The 24,209-nt window shown below is 37.4% G+C and overlaps 1 protein-coding gene across 5 annotated transcripts in view; it reads right to left on the bottom strand.

Annotated features, from left to right (window-relative positions):
- LOC309611110 (serine/threonine-protein kinase TNNI3K) overlaps window positions 1–24,209 on the bottom strand; it is a 321,731-nt gene that overhangs the window by 89,969 nt on the left and 207,553 nt on the right. For all 5 annotated transcript variants that reach the window (XM_082355024.1, XM_082355027.1, XM_082355026.1 and 2 more), the window contains 3 exons: window positions 14,196–14,248; window positions 13,826–13,878; window positions 9,872–10,004 (listed from right to left, as the gene is read on the bottom strand). In XM_082355024.1, coding sequence (XP_082211150.1) covers window positions 9,872–10,004; window positions 13,826–13,878; window positions 14,196–14,248 — 239 coding nt within the window. The remainder of the gene's footprint in view (window positions 1–9,871; window positions 10,005–13,825; window positions 13,879–14,195; window positions 14,249–24,209) is intronic.

Here is a 24,209-nt window from a genome sequence, read left to right on the forward strand (position 1 = left end):
AGAACTTGCTGCAATGATGAAAGTGTCCTTCTCTCTTGTTCAATATTGTTGCATATGGCTATTAAGCACTTAAAATGTGGCTAGTGTGATTGAGAAACTGAATTTTTAATCTTACTTAATTTCTATTAATATAAATTTAAATTTAAATAATCATGTGTGTCTAGTGGCTTCCATATTGGACAGCACAATTCTAGAGCATAGCTCCCATTATCCTGAATGAGACAAATTAAACACAAATTTGTGAGTCAACCTCAAGGGTCTGCATTACCATGGTGTTGATTTGTGGATTCAAGTTCTTTGTTATCAAGAAAAGAAATGAAAGGAGATTGCGAGTGTTGCCTCTCAAAAGAGGCCAGTAACAGAACAAGCATTCAATACAACATCTGTTAACCTTCATTCATTTATTCAAAATGTATTGAACATTCTATGTGAGTGATAATAGGCAGAAAAAATAAAGTTATGCTTTTCCAAAGAAATTGGTAAATGGATGAATAATAATAAAGAAATGAATTACTGTATATTTCACTGATTTAATGGTTCAGTCATAAGTTGCGAAATATGATTCTTTTTCCCCTGTAATTCCTTTTTCCCTACCCTCTTTCTCTGCATTACATCTACTGTCATTTTGGTCTTAGCTTAGATGAATTCTCTCTGGATGCCCTTCCTATGGACTCCCATAGCACTCTGTACTACAATAGTATGTATTATATTAAACTTAATTGCCTATTTACTTGCTTGTCTCTGCAAATAGATCACAAGCTCCTTGAGGTCAGGGACTGTGTCTTTTCAGCATTGTGTCTCCTGTGCTTAGCACAATGACTGGCAATTAGTAGGCATTCAATAGATATGCAATGAATGAATCAATAAATGAGATAGTTCAAAATACGATTTCATTGGAAATAATATAGACCATGGTATACAGGACACAGTATCAAACATTTATCAAACAAATGAATGAAGATGATGGATTAATGCCAATTAATATATTGCCCATTATTATGATTTTAGGACAGAACATAATGCATAGCTATCAAGAAACACTGTAGAATGAATATAATGTTTAGTTTAATGTGAAATTAAAACATACTTAGATAAATTATTGAGATCTGGTGGCATATTTAGTCCATAATATTATCTTTTGTTCAAAACATTTTGGGAGGGGGCTTCAATAAACTGAAGCAGTATAAATATTAAGAAATGCCCTTAACTAGCATATCTGGAGGCCTAATTTTCAGTCTGTCTTTTCTTTTAACTCTCTGGGAGATCCTAATTAAACCAGTTTGCCTCTGTGAGTATTAATTTCTCTAAATGTAAGATGAAGCAGTGAGGGCACACTGTAATGGTGACAAGTGTGGGCTTTGGGGACAAGAAGCCATGAATTTAAGTCTTGACTACACCTCTTACCAGCATATGATGTTGAGCATACATCTTATCCTAATAGAACCTGATCCATGGCTTATCGGTAGAATTAAAAGAGAGTCTTCATAGAGCATCTGTTGCATTGTTGGCTCTCAACAAGTGTTAGCTGTTATGGTAGCTTTAATTATTATCTACAGATCTAAGGCTCTTACTGATTCCTTTTAGTCTGAACTATCTAGAGAACTAGATATCAAAAACATTATTGTATATTTTCTAATCTGTTTAGATGAGAAATCTTAGTTCTTTTTGAGGTTTCTCTGAGTATGAATACCAAGTGAAACATTGCATTGAGTTACTGCAAATCACAAGGCTAGAACCCACCTCATGTGTCATCAGTCCCAGTTTATAACGCAACATGGCCATTCTGGAGAGGAGGACTATGCAGCTCTCCATGATGAACTTAACTAGCTTTATATTGCTTATGGATAAATTGGTACTAGATTCTGAATTCCTAAAGTAACTTACCGCTTCCTCTCTTAGGTTTTATAAAAGTAAAAAAGAGAGAATGAAGTACAATATTTTGTTTATAAGTTTTGACTAAGATAAAATTGCCAGAATTTTTTTTCTAGTTTGTGTGTATGTGTGTTCTAAAAAATACAATTGATTCTACTTCATAGTTTTTAATGGGCAGGGCTGTGGTGAGACAAAGCAAATGCATTCTACCATCCCAGCAAGAGCTAAGACACATTCTTTGTTAAACTGACACTTTTCAATGATGTATCACCAGAGCATACAGCATCTGAGAGAGACCATGAGATTGCAATCTTGAGATTGTACTAAGAATGGCTTAATTTTTTAAACCACATCCCATTCTCATTACAGACTGTCAGAAGAATAGATTAATTTGCACCCTTGTCTGTTCTCATTGCAATCTTTGTCAGTGTAATGAAGTATTGGCATGTTAATATCAGCTATTTTCATAGAAATATCACCATCCGTTGGACCGATTTGATCTTTCCGGTGATCTGTGTAGTGACTGGCTGGCATTACTCTTCTCAGTGATAAACTGATAAAGATGTTAGCATAGCAAACAGGATTTCAGAACTTCAGTTCACTCCTATTTTCCAATGTGCTTATGCCCTTTGAGGGTATTATATTTAAGATGCTTTAGGATCCTAATCATATATGAGCAGAACATAATCATCTAATATTAAGCAGGTGTAGCAAATGCAAATGGCTATAAATATATGAGACCTGTGACATAACTGGGTCTCTAAATTACATTAATTCATATTTTTTAAAACCACATGTGACACACAAAAAGTCTGCAAGCCATATTTGGCTACTGGACTGCAGTTTGCAACTCTGAGGTAAAGCCTCAATATGAAGTTTCACCAGAATCTGGCTAGACTCAATCGGCAGATGTTCTTAATTTGCTGCCATGTCCCAGACTTAAGAGTCTGGCATTAAGGAAACCCAGGACACCGAGTTGAGTCTCCTTGTGAACCAGATGGCACCACACATGAAAACAAAAGGAAAATAATCGGCTCTCTTCTTTGGCTCCAAACTATAATCTGAAAGTGATCCACACAATTGGGTACCTGGTAAAAAGGGAATGGGATTGGATAAAATATAGACTGATGGATTAATTCATCCCAGATTTCTTCTTTAGTTTTTCATGATGTACCAAAGGAGACAGGCCCAGGAGAGAAATAAAATATGGGAAGCAGGTGTTGGTTTCTCTTTTTAAAATGTATCCAGGACAGGTCTTGTTTGCCAGGTCATACCAACCCCTTTTTCATCTTGCCTGGTTCTTCTCTCTCTGCTTGACTTCGTAGCTTGGCTCCTTCTCCTTCTCTCCTCCTGTATCCATCATCCTCCTGCTGGCTAAGCCAGAAGCCTGGAAGTCATCCTGGACTCCTCTCTCTCCCTCGTGCTTCCACCTCAATATGTCCGCAAGTCCTGTTAAAATCTCTCAAAACCAGCCTCTCCTTTCTCTTCACTTCCTCAGTTAAGATTTTATACATTCTCTTCTAGATTACCTGGTTTCCTTGCCTCTGTTTCAAACTTCTCCAATCCAGCCTTTGCTTTGTAGCAAGAGGGAGCGTTCTAAGATAATAGAGTTGTACTATTGCCCTGCTTAAAAGTCTGCAGTGACTTCCATTGTTGACACAGAAGGCCCTTCATCGTGTAGATCTAGCTTTACATTTACAGCATGTACCTTGCTTCTGATTCCCTTGTATTCTCTGATTCATCCCTACTGAAAGATTTGTGAATCTCTCATGCCTCTGCACCTTGTTCAGGCTGCTTTCTGCCAGGACACCTTCACCCTCTCCCCACTATTTACCAGTTAAATAGTACTCATCTTTTAAAGATGCAGTTCAGGTATCATCTGCTCTAAGAATCCTTCCCTGATTTCCTTTCCCACCACCAGTCTGGGCAGGAGAGCCCTTGAAGGAGCAGCTGTTGCGCTCCGTGTTTCCCTCTAGCTGGGATTTACTCCGCTGACTGTACTTTTCTCATGCCATCTCTGCACTACAAGGGAATGCCCTTTTCCTCTTTGTTTTCCTCTTACTCTCGCACAGTTCCTGGCCAGAACTGTGGATGGCTTAATATAATAGTAATAGCTAATATTTATTGAGTGCTTACTGTTGCCAGACGTCATTCCAAACCTTTGAGGCAGGTCCTACTAGTATCCCTGTTTAAAAAATAAAGACACTGAGGTACTGAAGTATAGCTTGGTTAAGCAGTTTGAGTAAGCTTGAAAGACTCATGCTCTTGCACTTATGCCAAGTCTCTTTAGCCTGAAAAATATTTTCTTAAAAATTGAGTTAATTGCCAACATTTAAAAATCTTTCGATTTCTGAACAAACACACAGAAATTAGTTGACATGGCAACAGTGAGCAAGAATCCTATACTTCCTTCGTGGCACTGTTTGGCTGGAGCTGGGTAGCCGCTGTCCCCTTGAGTCAGAGCATGTGATTTCCTGTTCATCACATTATCCTGCATCAAGTATTTTCTTGCTTCCCCTGATCCTGTAGGCATTTGATCTTGTGACCCTTGGGATGGTGAATGTAATGGCTTTTTCAGTTTTTTCGAAACCTGAGATTATCAGGTTAATTTGAACATATACTATGTAAAAGAGACCCTAACTTCAAGTTCTTCTGAAGGCATACTCATCACTTGCATAGGAGTCAATGCTAATATTTGCATTCTATTTATATATTTCACCCAGGAGATAGGATTCTGTTAAATCCAGGAGGATAAGCCACGTGTAATGTTGTTACTCCCATAATTGATAATCCTGGCCCACACTGTAGTCATGGATTTGTTGCTCATTGTAAATGGCTAATATGTAGCTTATATTGAATCTGATCCTTCACATAATTTATTGCTGAACATTTGCTAGACTGCCTAACCACTGTGATGATATTAACAGCCTCAGTTCTTGATGCATGGTAACTGTCCAACTTTAAAAAATTCAGTGTCTATCATGAACAAACTCTTTTGCCAATAAAGTACTATAAATTCCAATATCTGAGATATTGGATTCAAGTTATTCTTAGGCAAGATATTTAACTGTTTTATTATATAATATTCTCCCTCCAAAAAGAGTAAATATTCCTGAGGGCCCATGAGAGAGGGAATCTTTATCATTTTGAACTATTCATTTTATAATTAGCAAAGGGTAACAAAGTAGAGAAAATTGCAAGGACACTGCACTTAACTGAATATTGAAGAATTAAGGAAGATATTTTTGTAAGAAGTAATATTTAAGCTAAGGCCTAAAAGTAAAGTGGAGTTAGTATGATGAAAAGTGGGGAGGAGAGTGTCTGACAAACAGCTAACGTGTGCAAAGACACGGAAGTGAGAGGAAATGTGTCCTGTTGGGGAAATGAAATAGTTCCCTGTGGCTGAACATAGAGGACAGGCTGCAAGTGGCAGGCAGTAGACCTGGGGAGGAAAGATGAAGCATAACTATGGGGGCTTTGTAGATTGTTTTATGAATTTTTTTTAATCTTAAGAACAAAGGAAACGCATTGAAGACTTTAAGTAAGGGGAGCCAGATAATCAAATTTGAGTGTTTAGAAAGCTAAATGTAGTTATAGTATGGAAATTGGTGAAAAAAAGATGGTGAGCAAAACTAGAGACAAGGATACTATTTAAGATACTGTGCAGGAGTCTACTTGTGAAATAAGGAAGTAGCAGTGGAGAGCTAGAGAAGTGGATAGATTTGAAAGATATTTAGAAAGTGGGATTGAAAGTAAGAAAACAAGTGAAAAAAAAAGGAAGGAAGGAAGGGAAGAAAGACAAAAAGGAGGAAAGAAGAAAGAAAAGAAGGAAAGAGAAAAATTAATGGCGACTTTGAAGTTTTTATATGGGCTCCCTGGAGAATGAGAACTCCACTCAAGCACAGAATGATAGGAAGCCTCGATCTTATATTACAGTTTGCCCTTATCTTTCATCTTACAATTGCAGAGAGATTTCAATTTACAAAGTTCACAAAATCATCTCTTTTGATCCTCACAGTAATCTCTGTGGAGTCATCATTAATTGCACTTACCAAAGAAACTGAGCTTGTGAAAGAGCCCAGAGGCCAGAGGAAATGCAACACATTCAAGGAAGCAAGGAAAGAAGGTTTGGAGTGGCTGGAGCATAGAAAGTGAAATGGTATGAGCAAGGTCAGAGATACTGAATCATGTAGAGTGTTGCAGGACATATTAAGAATTTTGCGATTTAATCCTAAGAACATGGGAAGCCATAGATGATTTTAAGCAATGGTCACATAATCAGGTTTATGTTTTTAAAATATCATTTTAGTGGATGTGTAGAGATTGGATAGGAAGAGAAGAATAAAGGGAGAATGATCAAAGAGCTATTGCAGTAGTTAAAGTGATAAAGATGGCAGTTTGAACTAGAGTGGTGGTGGATAAAACTTCAGATGTAGATACGGGTAGATACCTCACCAATTCTATTCAGTATTGTACTAGAAGTCCCTGCCTGTGTGAGAAAGCAAGAAAAAGATTTAAAATACAAACATATTTGAAAGAAATAAATAAAATTTTCTTTATTTATACGTAACATAATCAACTATGTGCAAAATCCCAAAGAATGTACAAGAAAGCTACTTGAACTGATAAGTTAATTTAGTAAATTTGTAGGGTACTAGGTTGTTATTTAAAAATTAATCGTGTCTCTATACTAGCAAAACACATTATACATTGAAATTAAAAATAAACATTTAAAATAGCATCAAGAAACACAAAATTCATAGAAATAATTTTAAAAAATATATGTGTAAGGTTTCTATGATGAAAACTACAAACACGTTGATGACAGAAATCAGACCTAAATGAAGGGAGAGACATACTATGTTTATCAGTTGGAAGATTCAATATGCTTAAGTTGTAAATTCTTCCCAAATTGCTCTACAAATTCACTGCACTTCAATCAAAATTCCAACAGGATTTTTTTTTTTTTTGTAGAAATAGATAAGCTGGTTCTAAAATTTATATGGAAAAGCAAAAACCCTATAATAGCAAAAGCAATTTTAACAAAGAAGAGCAAAGTTGGAGGATTCATAGTAAATGATTTTGAGATTTACTATAACTTATCAATATATTGTAGTATTGGTATAAGGGTAGACTTATATCAATGGAACAGAATAGAGTCCACACATATGTGGTCAATTAATTTTTGACAATAGCACCAAAATAACTTAATGGATAAAGGAAAGTTTTTTAAACAAATCATGCTGAAAAATTGGGATCCATATTAAAAAACAAACAAATAAATTAACAAAAGGATAACAAACTCAATTTTTACCTTGTACTGTTAAAAAAATAACTCTAATAGATCTTATAAATATAAAATCTAAACCTACAAGATTCCTGTGAGAAAACACAGGAGAAAAACTTTGTGATCTTGGGTGTGGCAAGAATAATTTAGACAGGATGCACAAAAATATTTAAAAGTTTGATATGGTGAACTTCATTGAAATTAAAAACTTTTGTTCTTTGAAAGACATTGGTAAGAATATGAAAAGGCAAATCACAGACTAGAGAAAAATACTTGCAAAACACATAGCGGATGAAAGATTTTACCTAGAATCTAAGAACTCATTAGTATATAAGATAATTTGAACAAATACTTCACCAAAGAAAGAGAAATGAGCAGCAGATAAACACACAGAAAGATTATCAACATTATTAGTTATTAGAGAAATATAAAATAATACCACAATTATTTACCATTATATACCTACTCAAATGGTTAATATTTTATTTTAAATAGACAATAAAAAAGTGCTGGCAAGGATGTGGATCAACTGAAATCCTCATACACTGCTGGTGGGAAGTCATAGTGGTGCAAATGCCTTGGAAAAAATCTTACCATAAGATCTAGTAATCCCCTCTTATGTATTTATCCAAGAATAATGAAAACATCCACACAAAAACCTGAATGGTTTTGGCAATTATATTCATAATTGCCCCAAAGTGAGAATAACTCAAATGATCATCAACTTGTGAGTGGATGAATAAATTGAGGTACATCAACACAATGGAATATTACACAGGAATGAAAAAGAATAGATTACCAATAAATGTACTAACATGACTCCATTTATATGACATTCTGGAAAAGGCAAACCTGTAGGGACATAAATCAGATCAGTGGTTGCTAGGGGCTGGAGGTGGGAAAAGTGAATTGATTCCAAAGATGCATGGGGGAGTTTTTGGAGTGATGGAAATGTTCTATATTATGATTGTAGCTGTGATTATACAACTGTATATATTTGTTAAAACTCATTGAAATGTTAGTCTAAAATGGTAAATTTTGCTACATAAGTGATACTACAACTTATACTATATAAGTTAAACCTGATTTTTAAAAATGACAATTGCAATAGCTTAAATGGTGAAGATGGTGGCTTGAGCTAGGATGGTAGTAGATGACGGTAAGTAGTAGATAAATCCAAGATGTCCTTAGGATGTAAAATCCACAGGAAGAGGTGAATGGATTGACACAGGAGGTGAGAGGAAGGGAGACATATCTCTCTCTTGTGAAAATACTACAATGTGTCTAGAATTACAGTGGATTTTTAACATATACTCATAAGTCTTACCAGAAAGCAAATTCTAAGAGGTAGAGACATAGCAGCAGATCAGAGCAAGACATTACAAATAGCAATTTTGGTCCAGTTCAAAATAGAGTCTTCTCATCCACCCTATAATAAGGGCCAGATCTCATCATTTAAAACCATGAAAGCATATAGAGAAAGGTTAGGACGATTAAATAAAGAGCATATAATTTGTGAAAAGTACTTTGTTAGACACTATGCAGAGTGTAATTAAAGACCATATGGTTATTAGGGGGAAAATGCCTTGAATAGACAATATGAGTTATGGCTTTTGCTCTGCACATGAGTACTAATAAATATTGTGATCCTGGTTAAGACTTTGAACTTGTGAGCATCCACATTTGTAAGATGTCTTTCCCTAACATCCCTTTTGACTTGATCCATCTGATATATTGTGATAGGGTGGCCACTTAAGACTCTTACAATATAATTCATTTAAAATTTATTTATGATTTAATTTGAAAACAACTTTTCAAGCATGGTAAGTTCTGGGGATGCAAAGTCAAGGAGTTTTTAGACTCACAGTGGATACAAGTAAGTAAACAGTGTGACCGTACTATTGTATCTACAAGAGCAACCCAAATAAAATGGAGAGAGAGATGCAAATAAAACTTACCTCAAATATTTGTACATTTTTTCCTGTGATTAGATTCCCTACCTCTACCTTCTACATGTACACAGAGTATAAAGTATATTATCAACAACAAAATTATAGGCTCACTCACAAAGTCCCATTTTTAGAATGCATCTATATATGTAATAGAAAATTAGAAAAACCAATTCTCTTTTGTATAATGTGAGACAAGCAGAAAGCAGTCCTGATAGGTTATTTTTATGTGTTGCTACTTTCAGCTCACTCTTATATGCACATCAGAAAGGCACTTCTAAATCTCATCTCAAAAAGTAAATATTGCATTGTTCATGTTATTTGTACCCACATTCCACATGGCCATTATCATTTGCTTGTTTTATTAACAACAGATACATCAAAGCTCTAAACTTTAATAATAAAATATACCTACACTTCTGTGTGCCTGTGTCTAAAACCACATAGTTATAGGCCATTAAGTTTTCTGGATTGGGCCACACCTTTAAACAATTTGAGACCGTTTCCTTACCTCTCACTTTGCCAATCCACCAAGAATAGTCATTTTGGGGAAAAAAATGTTTCTTGAATTTGTGAAAATGCACAGAACTCTGGAAATCAGAGAAGCTTCTTTTTTTTTTTTTTGCCACACCCCGCGTCTTGTGGGATCTTAGTTCCCCGACTAGGGATTGAACCCACGCCCTTGGCAGTGAAAGCACAAACCGCTAACCACTGGACCTCCAGGGAATTCCCTCAGAGAAACTTTAACTGAGGCATGGCTTACCTGGCTTGAGATGAGCGAATGGAATTTCGCCGGTGAGAAGTTCCCACAGACACAGAGCATAGCTGAAGACGTCAGCTTTGATGGTGTAGCGTGTACACTGTGTGAACACCTCAGGAGCCATCCAGCGGAGGTTCTGTGGGTCAAGAAACATCCACAAGTCATTTACCAAGTGCTTAGTTCTTCTACTGTAGAACAGTGTTCTTCTTAGTGAGGATTTGTTAAGTGTTCTCTCGAAGTTCTCAAAAATATAAACTTAAAATAACATCGATACTGCCCTCAGTGTGTGCAATAAACTGGCCCGTGCATACAAAAACAGTGTGTTTACTGCTGCTGTTTAGTTTTTTAAAGGGCATTTTCTTTTATCATTGGAAGGTCATGAAATCCATAATTCTTCCCAAAATATTGCAACAATATTAATCACCAAGTAACACTGCCTCTTATAAAATGATGATCACAGCAGCAGCATTTTTTTGTGTATCTCTGATCATCTTTCCCCTGGAAGCCTTACAAGCTTCTGAATAGCCATCCATGGGTTCATCCAAGAGCTCTATGCCTCCCTGGGGGTGAGTCACGCACTGTGGGAGGAAGCTTCCCTCCTTTAGAGCTTCAGGTTGTGGTTTAGGAAGTCACTAAATTAGACCCATAAATAGTGCCCTGATGACTGAGGAGAGAAACGGCCTGAGGGGAGTGCCCAGAATATTCGTGTGAAGCAGATTTCTCACTGGCAGGATCAGGTCTGTCACATCTCCTCTGTTTGCCCAGCGGTGTTATTTCTGAATGCTGTTTGCGCAATATTCCAGAAAGCAAGCCCATAAAACGTTACAAGTTTCCCTGTACAAAGGTCTACCCTCATGTTTTCATGGCATCATTTACACCCTTTTTACTTGCAGTTATGTATTTTTCATTTTTAAATATAAGTTTCCGTTCTGGGATACAAATGCATAAATTTGGTTTATTTGTGATTTAGAAAAAAGAGCACTAGATTTTGAGTTAGGAGATGCAAATTCTAGTTCTGGCTCTACTGCAGACTATTTGGGCAGTTCTGGGAAAGTCTCCTATGCTTCCTGGACCTCAGATTCCTCAAGGGCAAGACTGAGGAGGCAGGCCCTTCCAGCTCTAAGACCCCATGGCTTCATAGCCGTATCAATGGATTTTGCCAAATACCTGCTTTCTTTGTATTTCCACTGAAAGAAACCAGTATTCTTTTATTACTCCTAGTGAAATTCTGTGTGTAGTGCTGCCTGCTGATAATTCTTTTGAAGTGTCTACATTATTTTGAAGTCATGCATAATTGCAGTTTTCCAAGAATATCTTTATTTCGATTATGGTGCTTCTATGTAATTCTTCCACACGAGCTTTCACATTCCAGATAGCCTCCATTTATATAGCATATTGTGTGTTTTGTCACAACATTGCATAAGGGAGAGTAGGCATACAGTATGGCCATTTTTTCACAGGGGGGTAATAGAGTAATTAGCAAACTTACATAAGGCCACATAACTAGTAAGAAAGAAAATAACCTTCAAAATAAATCTAGAGTAGTGCTGTGCTTAAAGACTCCACTGCTAGGATAAAAGAATATTACTTGCTATTGGTGAAACTCAATTCAATTCCATTTGACAAAAGGTTATTTAGTCAGAGAGTCTCAACTGGCTGCATTTTAGAATCACCTAGGGGAACTTTTAAAAGATACATGTACCCAAGATCAACCTCAGGCCAGCAAGATCAGAATTGCTGGGGGTTGGATTCAGGTAGGATGCTTTTACAAAGTTTCCAAAGTGATTTCGATGTGCAGCCATGGTTGAGATCCACTGAGTTAGCTATCTCTGTGTCAAAGGTACTAGATGAGATCTGTGTTTCCTGTCAGAAAAGGACTCACTCTTCCCACCTCTCATATCCTACCATTCTCCTCCTTGCTTACTCCACTCCAGTAACTCTGGCCTTGAACACACAAAGGACTCTCCTGCCTCAGGGCCTCTGCTCTTACTGTCCCCCCTTCTACACTGCTCTTCACCTCTCATGGATAACTCCACCATAGGTCTCTTATCAAACATTATCTTTCTCTTTCTCTCATCTAAATGGCTCCCCCCATCACTCTCCATTCATATACTCTGCTTTGTTTTTTCTTCATAACACTTATCACCGTCTGATATATATTTTGTTAACTTGTTCAACGTTTATCTTCTTCTATTAGAATATTAGCTCCATAAACACAAGAACTTTGCTTTGTTCACTGCAATATCCCCAGTTCCCTAGAATGTCTGGCATCTAGTAGGTATTCCATAAATATCTGTTGAACGAATGAGTGAAATTTAATTGGGGAAACCAGCATGCTTAATCCTTCTTACAATACAACATGGTCCATGATGTCGTTCCTGCCTTCCTCTCTAACTCATCTCTCATTTTTTGTCTTCCTCACACAGTGCATGCCAACAATACCAAGCTATTTGAAGTCCCCCAGGAAGTCTGGTGTTCCTCAACCTCCCCTGTGCCTTTGCTCATGCTGTTGTTCACTCTGTCTGAATTTATTTATCCCTATCCATTCCACCTGAGCTCCCATGATGCTTTGTCACATCTCTGTCACTGAATGTCCACACTGCTTTCAATCTTATCTGCTTATTACTATGTTTTATCCCCTAGAAAATGAGTTACTTGAGATCAAGGACTAAGCTTTGATTTGCATTTTGTATTCCTGGCCCTTTGCACGATGCCTGACACACTGTAGGTCCTTGATAAATGTTTGTTGAGTGAGTCAGAGTACTACCTAGCAGTGCAAACAAAGTGCTACAAAAGCACAGAGAGAAAAGTGTGTGAGGAGGAGGAGGGGGGAGGAAGTTTATGGGAGGGAAGGTACTTAAAATGGATAAAATTTCCTGGACCATGCAAGATGAGTAGACTTCCTCCAGGTGGGGTACAGTGAAGGGCTTCGCGGGCAGAGAATATGACGCTGGCAGAGTCACAGGGCTGTGAAAGTGAATGAAATGTTTGGGGAATAGCCAGATGGCTTGTATGCCGGGGGCATAAGGGACTTGAGAGAACGTTTAGTGGGAGAGGAGGTCACAGAGGAGCCTTGGGGTCAGATTTGGCAGGTGGGTATAACATTTTAAGCATCGTTGATGGTTTATAGGAAGAAGTGAATTGTCAGAACACAACACTTGGCTGATGTTGCAAAGAATGAACTGGAAGAGAGGACTGTAGTTAGAAGCCTAGAGCAATGGTCCAGAAAAGAGATGGAGAGGACCCAAACTGAGGCAGTGGTAAATGAGAGTTTGGGATGAACTTTAATAAAGAAAAGAAATAGAAATAAACAGAAAAAGTGATTGAGCAGTGTGTAAGCAGAAGCAGGAAGAGGAAGGAACAGAAAATTAGCCCAAGCTTGGGTAATTAAATAACACAGCTAGTCCAGAAAGAGAAGTGCACTTCTTTGTGCGGAAGGGATGGCAGAAGGCAGATGATGAACCTAATTGCAGACATTTTGGGTACAATTATGCTTGTTTCAGATGTTATCATTTATATTTTTCTTAAACATTAATGCTTGACTATATCACCTATTGCCTTACAATGTTAAAATGGAAAACTATGAATTGTTAGTAGATGTGGGTAAACTATGGATTTTATGGTTACCTATTAAATGTTAACTCTACCACTTAATAACGAGATCTAAACATGAATGCCAATTATCCATGACTGTCATGTACTTTTCAATTATATTTGAAACAAATTCTGTTATTTGTTCTGTAACATTTTCCAAATATATATCTAATCTATTTCTCTAACAGAGCCTTGAAATAGTTCTTTTGGGGGCTTACTGAAAATAGAAACATAAAACATTAACCCGCCCTTGGGAGAATGCCATTTCTTCCAGTTAAAGCTGCTTTCATCTCCCTTCCTCTCATGCTGAGTTTACACATTTTAATTGTTTCATAATTATAGGGAACACGAGCAGCAACAAACCCCAGGTTGTTTTGTCATGTTGTCTTCATCCAGAGACTGCAGAAATCTTGATTCTGAGGGAAACAGAAAACAAATACATGTCAAAGGAAATATTTTAAAACCAAGGTCAAAGATTACAGCTAAAAGTTTCAAATCCCAAGAAACCTCTATCTTTTTTAAATTTTCACTTCCTTTCTTTTAGCTGAGGATATGAAAGAGGAAAACCCGAAATAAATGATATACTTTTAAAATTCATTGAAATTTGAATGACTTAGAGAAGTATAGCTGTCAGTGTGAAATCCATTTTCAGATTCATCATATAATATCAGCACCAATGAGGAATGGAGAAAGAAACGGATGCCATTTGGGGCATTATTCATGGAAATCTCACCTCCAAAATCTGCCACCACAGCATGTCCATCCTCATAGAGAAGAATATTGTGACTGTAAAAAAAACAAGTAGATATTGAGTATACTTTACTATTTCCTAATCTGAATGGCCTCTCAATGAAGAGGACGATAATCATCATTTGTTTACCCCAGAGGCTAAACAACTCGAAAAAGGCTAACAGACATCTCAGATTAGTGACTCTGATCTTCTTAGTTTTGCTAATCTGAAAGGAATGTTTATAAAATGTGGTCATCTTATATCTGACTTTGAAAGTATACAAAGTATTCTACTTTAGATAAACCTTCTAAACATGTCAAAAAGACCCATCAGCTGAAGATCAGTTTTTCTGCTCTTTGAAGTTCATTTGCTAACAAAATTTGGCTACAGGCAGTAGTAAAATGTACCTGTGAGCATATCAGAGTCAGAGCAAGGGAATAAGCTTGCTAGAACCCTAGGCTTATAAGGACAGCTCAAGGCAACACCTGACACGAATATAGGAAAAGGACTCTTTACGGAAAATGTCTTGGTCATTATGTTCTAGCTAGAATCCCAGGACAAAGAACTGTTTTTAAGGCCTGTGAAATGAGGCTGGCTAATCTACTTTTTAAGGTCTTGGAGAGGAAAACATATAAAGGTCTTCAAAGTCTCCTTTCCAAACCAGAATTCAAGCTAGATCAAGGCTGTCCTTTTCAAGAAGTAAATCAAGCCTGGGGCAGTCCAAAGAGAGGTCATTCCTCTCACATATTGGTGAACTGAGTTGTGGGATATCTTATGGACAAATGTATTGTGACCCAAGATTGTCTTTGAGTGTTTCTTATTGAATGCCTTTCTTTATGCTTATTTCACATTTGGCTTCTAAATGAGTCATTTCAGCATTAGGAGATCTCCTACTGGGTTTCTTTTAGTGCACATAGGCCATACTATATTAATTTATCTGCTCTATCCTTAATTGTTTTGCTTCATGATCAAAAAAGGAAAATTTTATTATTTTCTAGTCCCAAATAAGTCCAGTATGATATTGAACCATTTATTTAAGTGCTTCCAGGTGCTGAGTTGAGCTTTATAAGAAAGTTAGTTTTGAACTTCTCTTGTATCATAAATGAATTTTACCTTTATGGTATACACTTAATCCTCTTTTCAACTACCAAAAATCTAGAATGTGTTCAAGATTTTTTTTGCTTGGAAGAGCTCAGTGTAGAAGTAATATAGGATGTTGAAACAAAAACCCCAAGATGTTCTCTTTAACTGTAAATTACCAATTAATACATGCTATGAGAATGACACTATCATGATAAAGAACTCTACAGCATCAGGAGCTCTCTGGAAGTTCAAAGGCAGCAAGAAGAATGCATCAAAATGCTGTACCACTAGATTCCTTGAAGGATTTAGGTGAGTTCCTGTACCACAATCCCTTAGCCTATCAAAGGATAATGAGTGTTACATTTCATAGATATCATTAAAACACATGCTGAACATGAATTACTAATCAAATTAAATGATTATATGTATAGTATCCTATCCATTAATTTAATTTTGATTCAAATTAATTATCTAGAACAATGGTTATCAAAACAATTAGCAGCATATTCTCAATATAGAAAACAGATTTGTAAACGGAGCTGCCCTAGTTAAACACAGGGAAAGGCTCACAGAACCCCTACTTAACCTTCATCTTTTCCAAAAATAGCAGTCCTTGAGGCAATAGCTTGAAACTATGCATGTAGAGTAGCCCCCAAATAAGTTACATGTCTAGGGAATATTTTGTTTATTCATTTATTTGTTTAAATTTCTTCTAAAGTAAATATTTTATGCTAACAAGAATAAGGATGATAATACCAGCTAACTGGAGTTGGGGTAGTGAAATGTTTAGCAAAATTTTACTCTTCTAGCAAAAGAAACAAGTGAATTTGGTCACTGGGCTGCCCAGTGCTTCCTGGTATGAGAGGCAGAATGTCCCAGGATGCAGGGATTATGCTCATTGCTGTACCTCCATCATTTTTAGCACGTGCTTATTTTTGGCACACTGCTTATACTCCTTATCACATTGGAGTACTCAATAAACATTTTTTGAACAAATAAATGAAACTTAAAATAGAAAGTCACAAGTTTGGAAGGGTAAAGATTACATTAGTTAATCAGCAAGTACTTATTGAATATCACTCATCATTCTATAAATATTTAAAATTCATAGACTCATATGATTGGAAGATAAATTAGAACTAACCTAGTTTAACCCTCTTAGCTCTGAGGAGGAGTACAAAGCTCAGAGAATTTAAGTGTATCAACAGACATTATATAAGCAGCTAGTGGCAGAGAAGATATAGAATCCACTTCATCTAGGCCAGCATATCAGATTTTAGAAAAGTGCCTGGCAAATAGTAGGTGATCAGTGAATTTTATGAATTATTCTTGTGTCATACTATGGACCTTTCCCCAAAGCATGCTATTTACTTTCTTCACATTATCAAGACACACTGTTGGTGGGAATGTAAATTGGTACAGTCACTACGGAGAACATCATGGAAGTTCCTTAAAAAATAAATCACAGCAAGATCCTTTTTGACCCACCTCCTAGAGAAATGGAAATAAAAACAAAAATAAACAAATGGGACCTAATGAAACTTAAAAGCTTTTGCACAGCAAAGGAAACCATAAACAAGATGAAAAAACAACCCTCAGAATGGGAGACAATCTTTGCAAATGAAGCAACTGACAAAGGATTAATCTCCAAAATTTACAAGCAGCCCATGCAGCTCAATATCAAAAAAAACAAACAACCCAATCCAAAAATGGGCAGAAGACCTAAATAGACATTTCTCCAAAGAAGATATACAGATTGCCAACAGACACATGAAAGAATGCTCAACATCATTAATCATTAGAGAAATGCAAATCAAAACTACAATGAGATATCATCTCACACTGGTCAGAATGACCATCATCAAAAAATCTACAAACAATAAATGCTGGAGAGGGTGTGGAGAAAAGGGAACCCTCTTGCACTGTTGGTGGGAATGTAAATTGATACAGCCACTATGGAGAACAGTATGGAGGTTCCTTAAAAAACTAAAAATAGAACTACCATACGACCTAGCAATCCCACTACTGGGCATATACCCTGAGAAAACCATAATTCAAAAAGAGTCATGTACCACAATGTTCATTGCAGCTCTATTTACAATAGCCAGGACATGGAAGCAACCTAAGTGTCCATCAACAGATGAATGGATAAAGAAGATGTGGCGTATATATACAATGGAATATTACTCAGCCATAAAAAGAAACAAAATTGAGTTATTTGTAGTGAGGTGGATGGACCTAGAGTCTGTCATACAGAGTGAAGTAAGTCAGAAAGAGAAAAACAAATACTGTATGCTAACACATATATATGGAATCTAAAAAAAAAAAAAAAAAAAATGGTCATGAAGAACCTAGGGGCAAGATGGGAATAAAGACGCAGACTACTAGAGAATGGACTTGAGGACAAGGGGAGGGGGAAGGGTAAGCTGGGACAAAGTGAGAGAGTGGCATGGACATATATACACTACCAAATGTAAAATAGATAGCTAGTGGGAAGCAGCCGCATAGCACAGGGAGATCAGCTTGGTGCTTTGTGACCACCTAGAGGGGTGGGATAGGGAGTGTGGGAGGGAGGGAGATGCGAGAGGGAAGATATATGGGGATATATGTATATGTATAACTGATTCACTTTGTTATAAAGCAGAAACTAACACACCATTGTAAAGCAATTATACTCCAATAAAGATGTTTAAAAAAACCCCAAAAAACTAAAAATAGAGCTACCATATGATCCAGCAATCCCACTCCTGGGCATATATCTGGAGAAAACCATAAGTCGAAAAGAAACATGCATCCCAATGTTCATTGCAGAACTATTTACAATAGCCAGGACATGGAAGCAACATAAATGTCTATCAACAGAGGAACGGATAAAGAAGATGTGCTACATATATACAATGGAATATTACTCAGCTATAAAAAGGAATGAAATAATGCCATTTGCAGCACCATGGATGGAACAACAGATTGTCATACTGCGTGAAATAAGTCAGACAAAGAAAGACAAATATCATATGGTATCACTTATATGTGGAATCTAAAAAAAAAGGTACAAATGAACTTATCTACAAAACAGAAATAGAGTTACAAATGTAGAAAACAAACATATTTACCTGGGCATAAGAGGTGGGGAGGGACAAATTGGGAGATTGGGATTGACATATACACACTACTATATATAAAGTAGATAACTAATAAGGACCTACTGTATAGCACATGGAATCCTACTCAATACTCTGTAATGGCCTATATGGCAAAGGAATCTAAAGAAGAGTGGATATATGTATATGTATAAGTGATTCACTTTGCTGTATGCCTGAAACTAACACAACACTGTAAATTAACTCTACGCCAATAAAATTTTTTTGAAAAGTGTTAAGTTTGTAGGATATTCCCTACAGAGGTTTTTCCTATATCTACGTTTCAAGTCAAAACTTTAGATAACTAACTGAATTTTAGGATAACACAAACTCAGTAGCAGTGTTAATTACCCTTGCTAACTTGACTTTGCCTTAGAAACTTCAGCCTTTTTAACACCACTTCTTTGATGACCTGAACTTTGAGAGAAGAATAACAATAAAACACACAAAGAAGGATAACTCAAGGTTTTTTTTTTTCTTTTTTTAGCTTTTCTTCTTTTCTTATTTCTCCAGTGGCTTTCAAATAACAACGATTGCTTTTGCTTGGGTTTCCCAGCAAAGAGAGATCAAGATAAAAGCATATAAATATATGCTAACATTGGACTGATTTAGCAATCATAAAGCAATGTGATGATGGAGGCAGCAACTAGAGTAAATCACCCAGAAGCCAAGGAATGCCACAGCTTCTGGAAGCTGGAAGAAGCAAGAAACTGATTCGCCTCTAGAGCCTGCAGAAAGCACTGTCTCTGATGATTCCTTGAAGTTAGCCCAGGAAAACTGATTTTGATCCTCTGACTTCCACAAATGTAAAAGAATAACTATATGTTGTTTTAAAAAAAGGACACTATGAGAGATGCAAAGTGATGCACATTGTAGATTCCATCCTCAAAGACCTTACAATCGGCTCAGGAAAGCTTAGATGAGTGTGGGTAACATAAGAATTCAAAGAAAACAGTGGAGTTATAAAAGAAATTAGCTTTGAAGTGGGCCTCAAGGGACAGTCTACAAATATCGGCTGAGAGCTGATCATGCGCCAGGAAATTTCCTATACACTGGGATATAGTGGTGACCAACACAAGCAAAGAGCTTATGAGCTTACAATGAAGTGAGGAGGAAATGAGGCTGAGACAAAGGGGGAAAGAAGTGTAGGTCAGGGAAAATCTTCGTAAAGGCCAAGAGTTGGGAATGTGTGTAGTCTGTAAGGGGAATAAAAGAAGGATGTATTTACTAAATTGGAGACTACATGCTGGTGTGTCCTGGGGGGAAACTGAGCGGAGGTGGTGTTGGATTACAAGGGAATTTGAAAGCCAGGGAGGGAATTCCAGGCTAGACACAAAAAGCTAGCAGGTTTTTATATATAGGGTGCAATGCTCTAAAAGCAAGGGACTAGTGTTCAGAAATAATTTGAGGTACTGAAAGACAAAAGTAATAAGGTAAAGTGGAGAACAAAACAAAACAAAACAAAATAGGATGACTCCATCAAAATATTTGAAAGAAGTGTTTAGATCTTGGGACAGCTTAGATATAGAGAAAAAAAGGGAACAAAAAACTTAGGATCATCTTCAACTTTTCTAGTTTGGAATACTTAAGCAGAAAGCAATAACATATCCAAATAGAAATGGCTGTCTTACTAAAAATCCTGTGAATTTTTTATGAAAAATACAGTGGCTGACTTGGGAGGCTAAGGAACTTGACTAAAGTCATTGTTGTGCTTGGCAAGATTGGACTCACCAGATAAATAGCTATTATTTTTACTAAACTGAAATAACATTCAAAGTGAACTCTTTTGTCCTTAACAAACAATAGCAAATTAAACAAAACAAAGATGTAGTGACAATTTAGGAATATAAGGACAATGTGAGTTCATAGCAGCAAATGGGGCCAAATGTCAAAAAGGATGCTATGAAAATGTCATTGCAGAATGAGAGCACTTTGGGAAGTGCTGGAATAAAATGAAATGTTCTTTTCACCTCAAGATAGTATTTTGGATCTGTCCATTTCTTCTTTAAATGCTCAGTAACAAAGAAGACTAATTTTTAGAACTACCTCTAAGATTCACCCATTAATTTTTTAGTTTAGTGCTAAGCCATACTTCCTATCTAGAGTGAATCAAATGGAGGGGGACAAGTAAGGATGAAGTTGATGGAATCTGTGCTAATCAGTGACAGCACAAATGCCTCGTGGTGGGTGTCATATCAGAGTCAGAGAGGTAATCTGACAGGTCACTGGCACTGGAGTGGAGGGTTCCTAGGGAAAGGGCTGACCTTGGAGCTGGGATGATAGAAGTGGTGTGATAATTATTAGTGATGAGCTCAAGGGTTTATTACTGAGATATGTCATGAACTGCAAGTTTTGAGAAGGGTGAGAACAGTGAAAGTTGTGGGAGTCATGTGACAGTAACAGAAAAGGTGGTAGTAAAGAGAGAAGGGATTAAATATTGCGTGAGAGCCTCCTGTGGGCACACACTGGTGCTTTCAAGATGTTTACATTCCTCATGGAGCCACTATGTGGTTGGTATTAGCATACTTCTTCTACAGATGGATAATGGAGGCTCAGAGTGGTTACATAAGATGGCCAGTATCATAGCTGGTAAGAGGTGAATCCAGCAGTCAAATTTCAGTCTCCAAAGTCTGCCCTTTTTAGGAGAAGCTGACCCTTGCATCATCTGGATGGGCCCTGAGGAGCCAAAATTGCTAAGGCTGGATGTCTGGACAGAAATTCCAGAAATTTTGCTTGGGTAAAGAGTGGTCTACCAACTAGTGTCCAAAATACCTGTGTTCAATGTATGACTGTAAGGTCATAAGACTGACGTCAACAAGCTACATGGAAAGTAATCTAGTACACCTCTGTACCACCAAGACACAGCAGGCAAAGACTAAACTTCCTCCCTTCCAGAGTATGATTAATGTGTCATACGCAGGAATGAAGCACAGTCACTGTGAACGGGTACTTGCAATCCGACCTGGGAAATAAGCCAGGCACATGAGGAGTGTCAGTGGCTTGGAGGCTATCATCAGGATCAAAAGAGAGAAATAAAAGAAAGGTGATGGGAATTCTGAGATCTCCTCTCCCCCAGAAGACCATTTGGGAGGTTTATTTTTATTTCTTTGCTCTTGTGGAAGGTTCTGGGGCGTGGGAGTCTGCTGTTATATCTGACGCTTTGCAGAGCACCTTCACGCACATGGTCACATTTGGTGGAAACAGTCGAGTCAGAGCCTTTTACTTTGAATTTGATAAAGAAACCTGTCAGTAATTGCTGGCACTAGCACCTTAGCCCCAGTCTACTGCCTGGGAAAGGAATCCAGGGGAGGTAAGGGGCAGGAGATGAGATAGACTACCCTGAGAGGAAGGAGGAGAGCAGCTACTGTAATGCACCAATCTGTACACACAACAGCGCCCATGCGCACCGGCACACACTGCCTGCCTTCTAAACTCTCCAGACACGTGGTTAAGGGTGAAGTGTCACTGAGGAACGCTCTCCAGATAGCAGTGAGTTTGGTAAAACCATTAAAGGAAGTTAAATAGATAAAGGTCAACAGGTCCTTAATTCTTTTTTTTTTTTTTAAATTGAAGTATAGCTGATTTTTTTAAAATTAATTAATTTATTTTTGGCTGTGTTGGGTCTTCGTTTCTGTGTAAGAGCTTTCTCTAGTTGTGGCAAGCGGGGTCCACTCTTCATCGCGGTGAGGTCCTTAATTCTTACAGCAATTTTTTGGCATTTATGGATTTAACACTTTGACTTAATCTAAGTGAGTATGATTTTAAAAGCCCATGTTATTTGCTAACTTGTGATTTTGTTGTTACAAGTGAGGTTTGCGTTCAGAAGCGAGCTGTTTGGCTGACAAGTGTGCCGGGTGGCTTGCTTGCTGCCCTGGGTCATCCTGTGTCGTAGGAGAAATGATAAGCTGCAATCACGGTCACCCCTGTGAGCACTGCTCAGCTTTACTCTTCCTGCTGTGAAGGTCTAGTTTTGGGTTAGAAACTGCAGTGTCTGCCTTCAAAGAGAATGCAGTCTGATTGGAAATGCAATGCAAACTAAAAGGGAGAGACATTATCATCACAAGCTAGAATTTAAAGCGGTTTTCACTATGAAAGACCTAGAGAAGAATCCAGAGAATGTAAGAATTAATTCTGAAAAAGATCATTAACAAAGGAGAAGAAAGAGTCTTAAGAATAGGAGGGATAAGAGGTAGCATGTAGGACAAGGACCCATATTCAGGATACCTGGTTTTTGCTGTTTCTAGTCCTGTGATTGCATCATAATACTTGAACTTTTCAAGTCTTCCTTTCCTATCTTTAAACATTGTGAGGGGAATGAAGGATATTAAAAGAGATAACACATGGAATTTTGTAAACTGTGAACTGCTAAATAGGTTTTTAAAAAAAATAAATTTATTTATTTATTTTTGGCTGCGTTGGGTCCTCGTTGCTGCACGCGGGCTTTCTCTAGTTGCGGTGAGCGGGGGCTACTCTTGGTTGCAGTGTGCAGGCTTCTCATTGCAGTGGCTTCTCTTGTTGCGGAGCACAGGCTCTAGGCGCGTCGGCTTCAGTAGTTGTGGCGTGTGGACTCTAGAGCGCAGGCTGGGTAGTTGTGGCGCACGGGCTTAGTTGCTCCGCGGCATGTGGGATCTTCCCAGACCAGGGCTCGAACCCGTGTCTCCTGCATTGGCAGGCAGATTCTTAACCACTGTGCCACCACGGAAATCCCAGTATTGGTTGTTGTTAATAAACATAGGACCTAGCTTACGGAGTGTTTGTATGACTTAAAGGCAAATGTGCTTTGTAAACCACACAGCCGTGTACTTGTTGGGTATTAAGTGATGAGTCTTGGAAGTGAAGTGACTTCCTGAATCAAAACCCACAGACTTAGAGAACAAACTTATGGTTACCAGGGCGGAAGGGTGGGGGGAGGGATTGTTAGGGAGTTTGGGATTGACATGTACACAACGCTATATTTAAAACAGATAACTGACAAGGACCTACTGTATAGCATAGGGAACTCTGTTCAATATTCTGTAACAGCCTAATTGGGAAAAGAATTTGAAAAAGAACAGGTACATGTATATGTATAACTGAATCACTTTGTTGTACACCTGAAACTAACACAACATTGTTAATCAACTGTACTCCAATATAAAATAAAAAGTTAAAAGAAAAAAAGAAACTGACTTTACTATGGAATATTTCAACTCACTTTTAGCCCTAGAGTCTCTTCTCCTTCCATTCCCATTGTCTAAATGTACAATACTACTGCTGCTTGATTGAATGACTGCATTTCACCTAAAAGAAGCTTTGGTTCCCTGACTGCATTGATACTGCAGTATTTGGACTTGGCTCCAGCTTTGTCTTTCATCATGAAGCAAATGGTTTGGGTCAATTGTTTATGTAACAGAACTGAGTATTTATCTTTTTTGAAGTGTCTGTCTCTTACAGATCACTCCACAGTAAAGTTCTTTTAACCTCAACAATGCATGCGTTTAGCAGAATACAGAATGTAACTGAGGGAAAGATTTACTTCATTCAAATAAGCGCTGTGAATACAACCCATGCTCTGACCTTCACTTCCTTCTGCCACAGTAATAACAGTTCACTTTCAGAAAAAGAGCAAGCTGTTTTCAATGTGGTGTGTGTGTTTACGTGTGTGTGTTTGTGTTTATACCTTTTAAGTGTTTTCTCCAGTTTTCTTTTAAACAAAAGTGAATGGAAGTTAAATTCTGCTGGTTCCTTGTGACAAAAGAAAATTTTCTCCAACCTCAGAACTGAATTAATTTAATGAAGTCATTATGTAAGCATC

This window comes from Balaenoptera borealis (genome assembly GCF_965194805.1).
Source record: "Balaenoptera borealis genome assembly, chromosome: 1".
Lineage (NCBI taxonomy): Eukaryota > Metazoa > Chordata > Mammalia > Artiodactyla > Balaenopteridae > Balaenoptera > Balaenoptera borealis.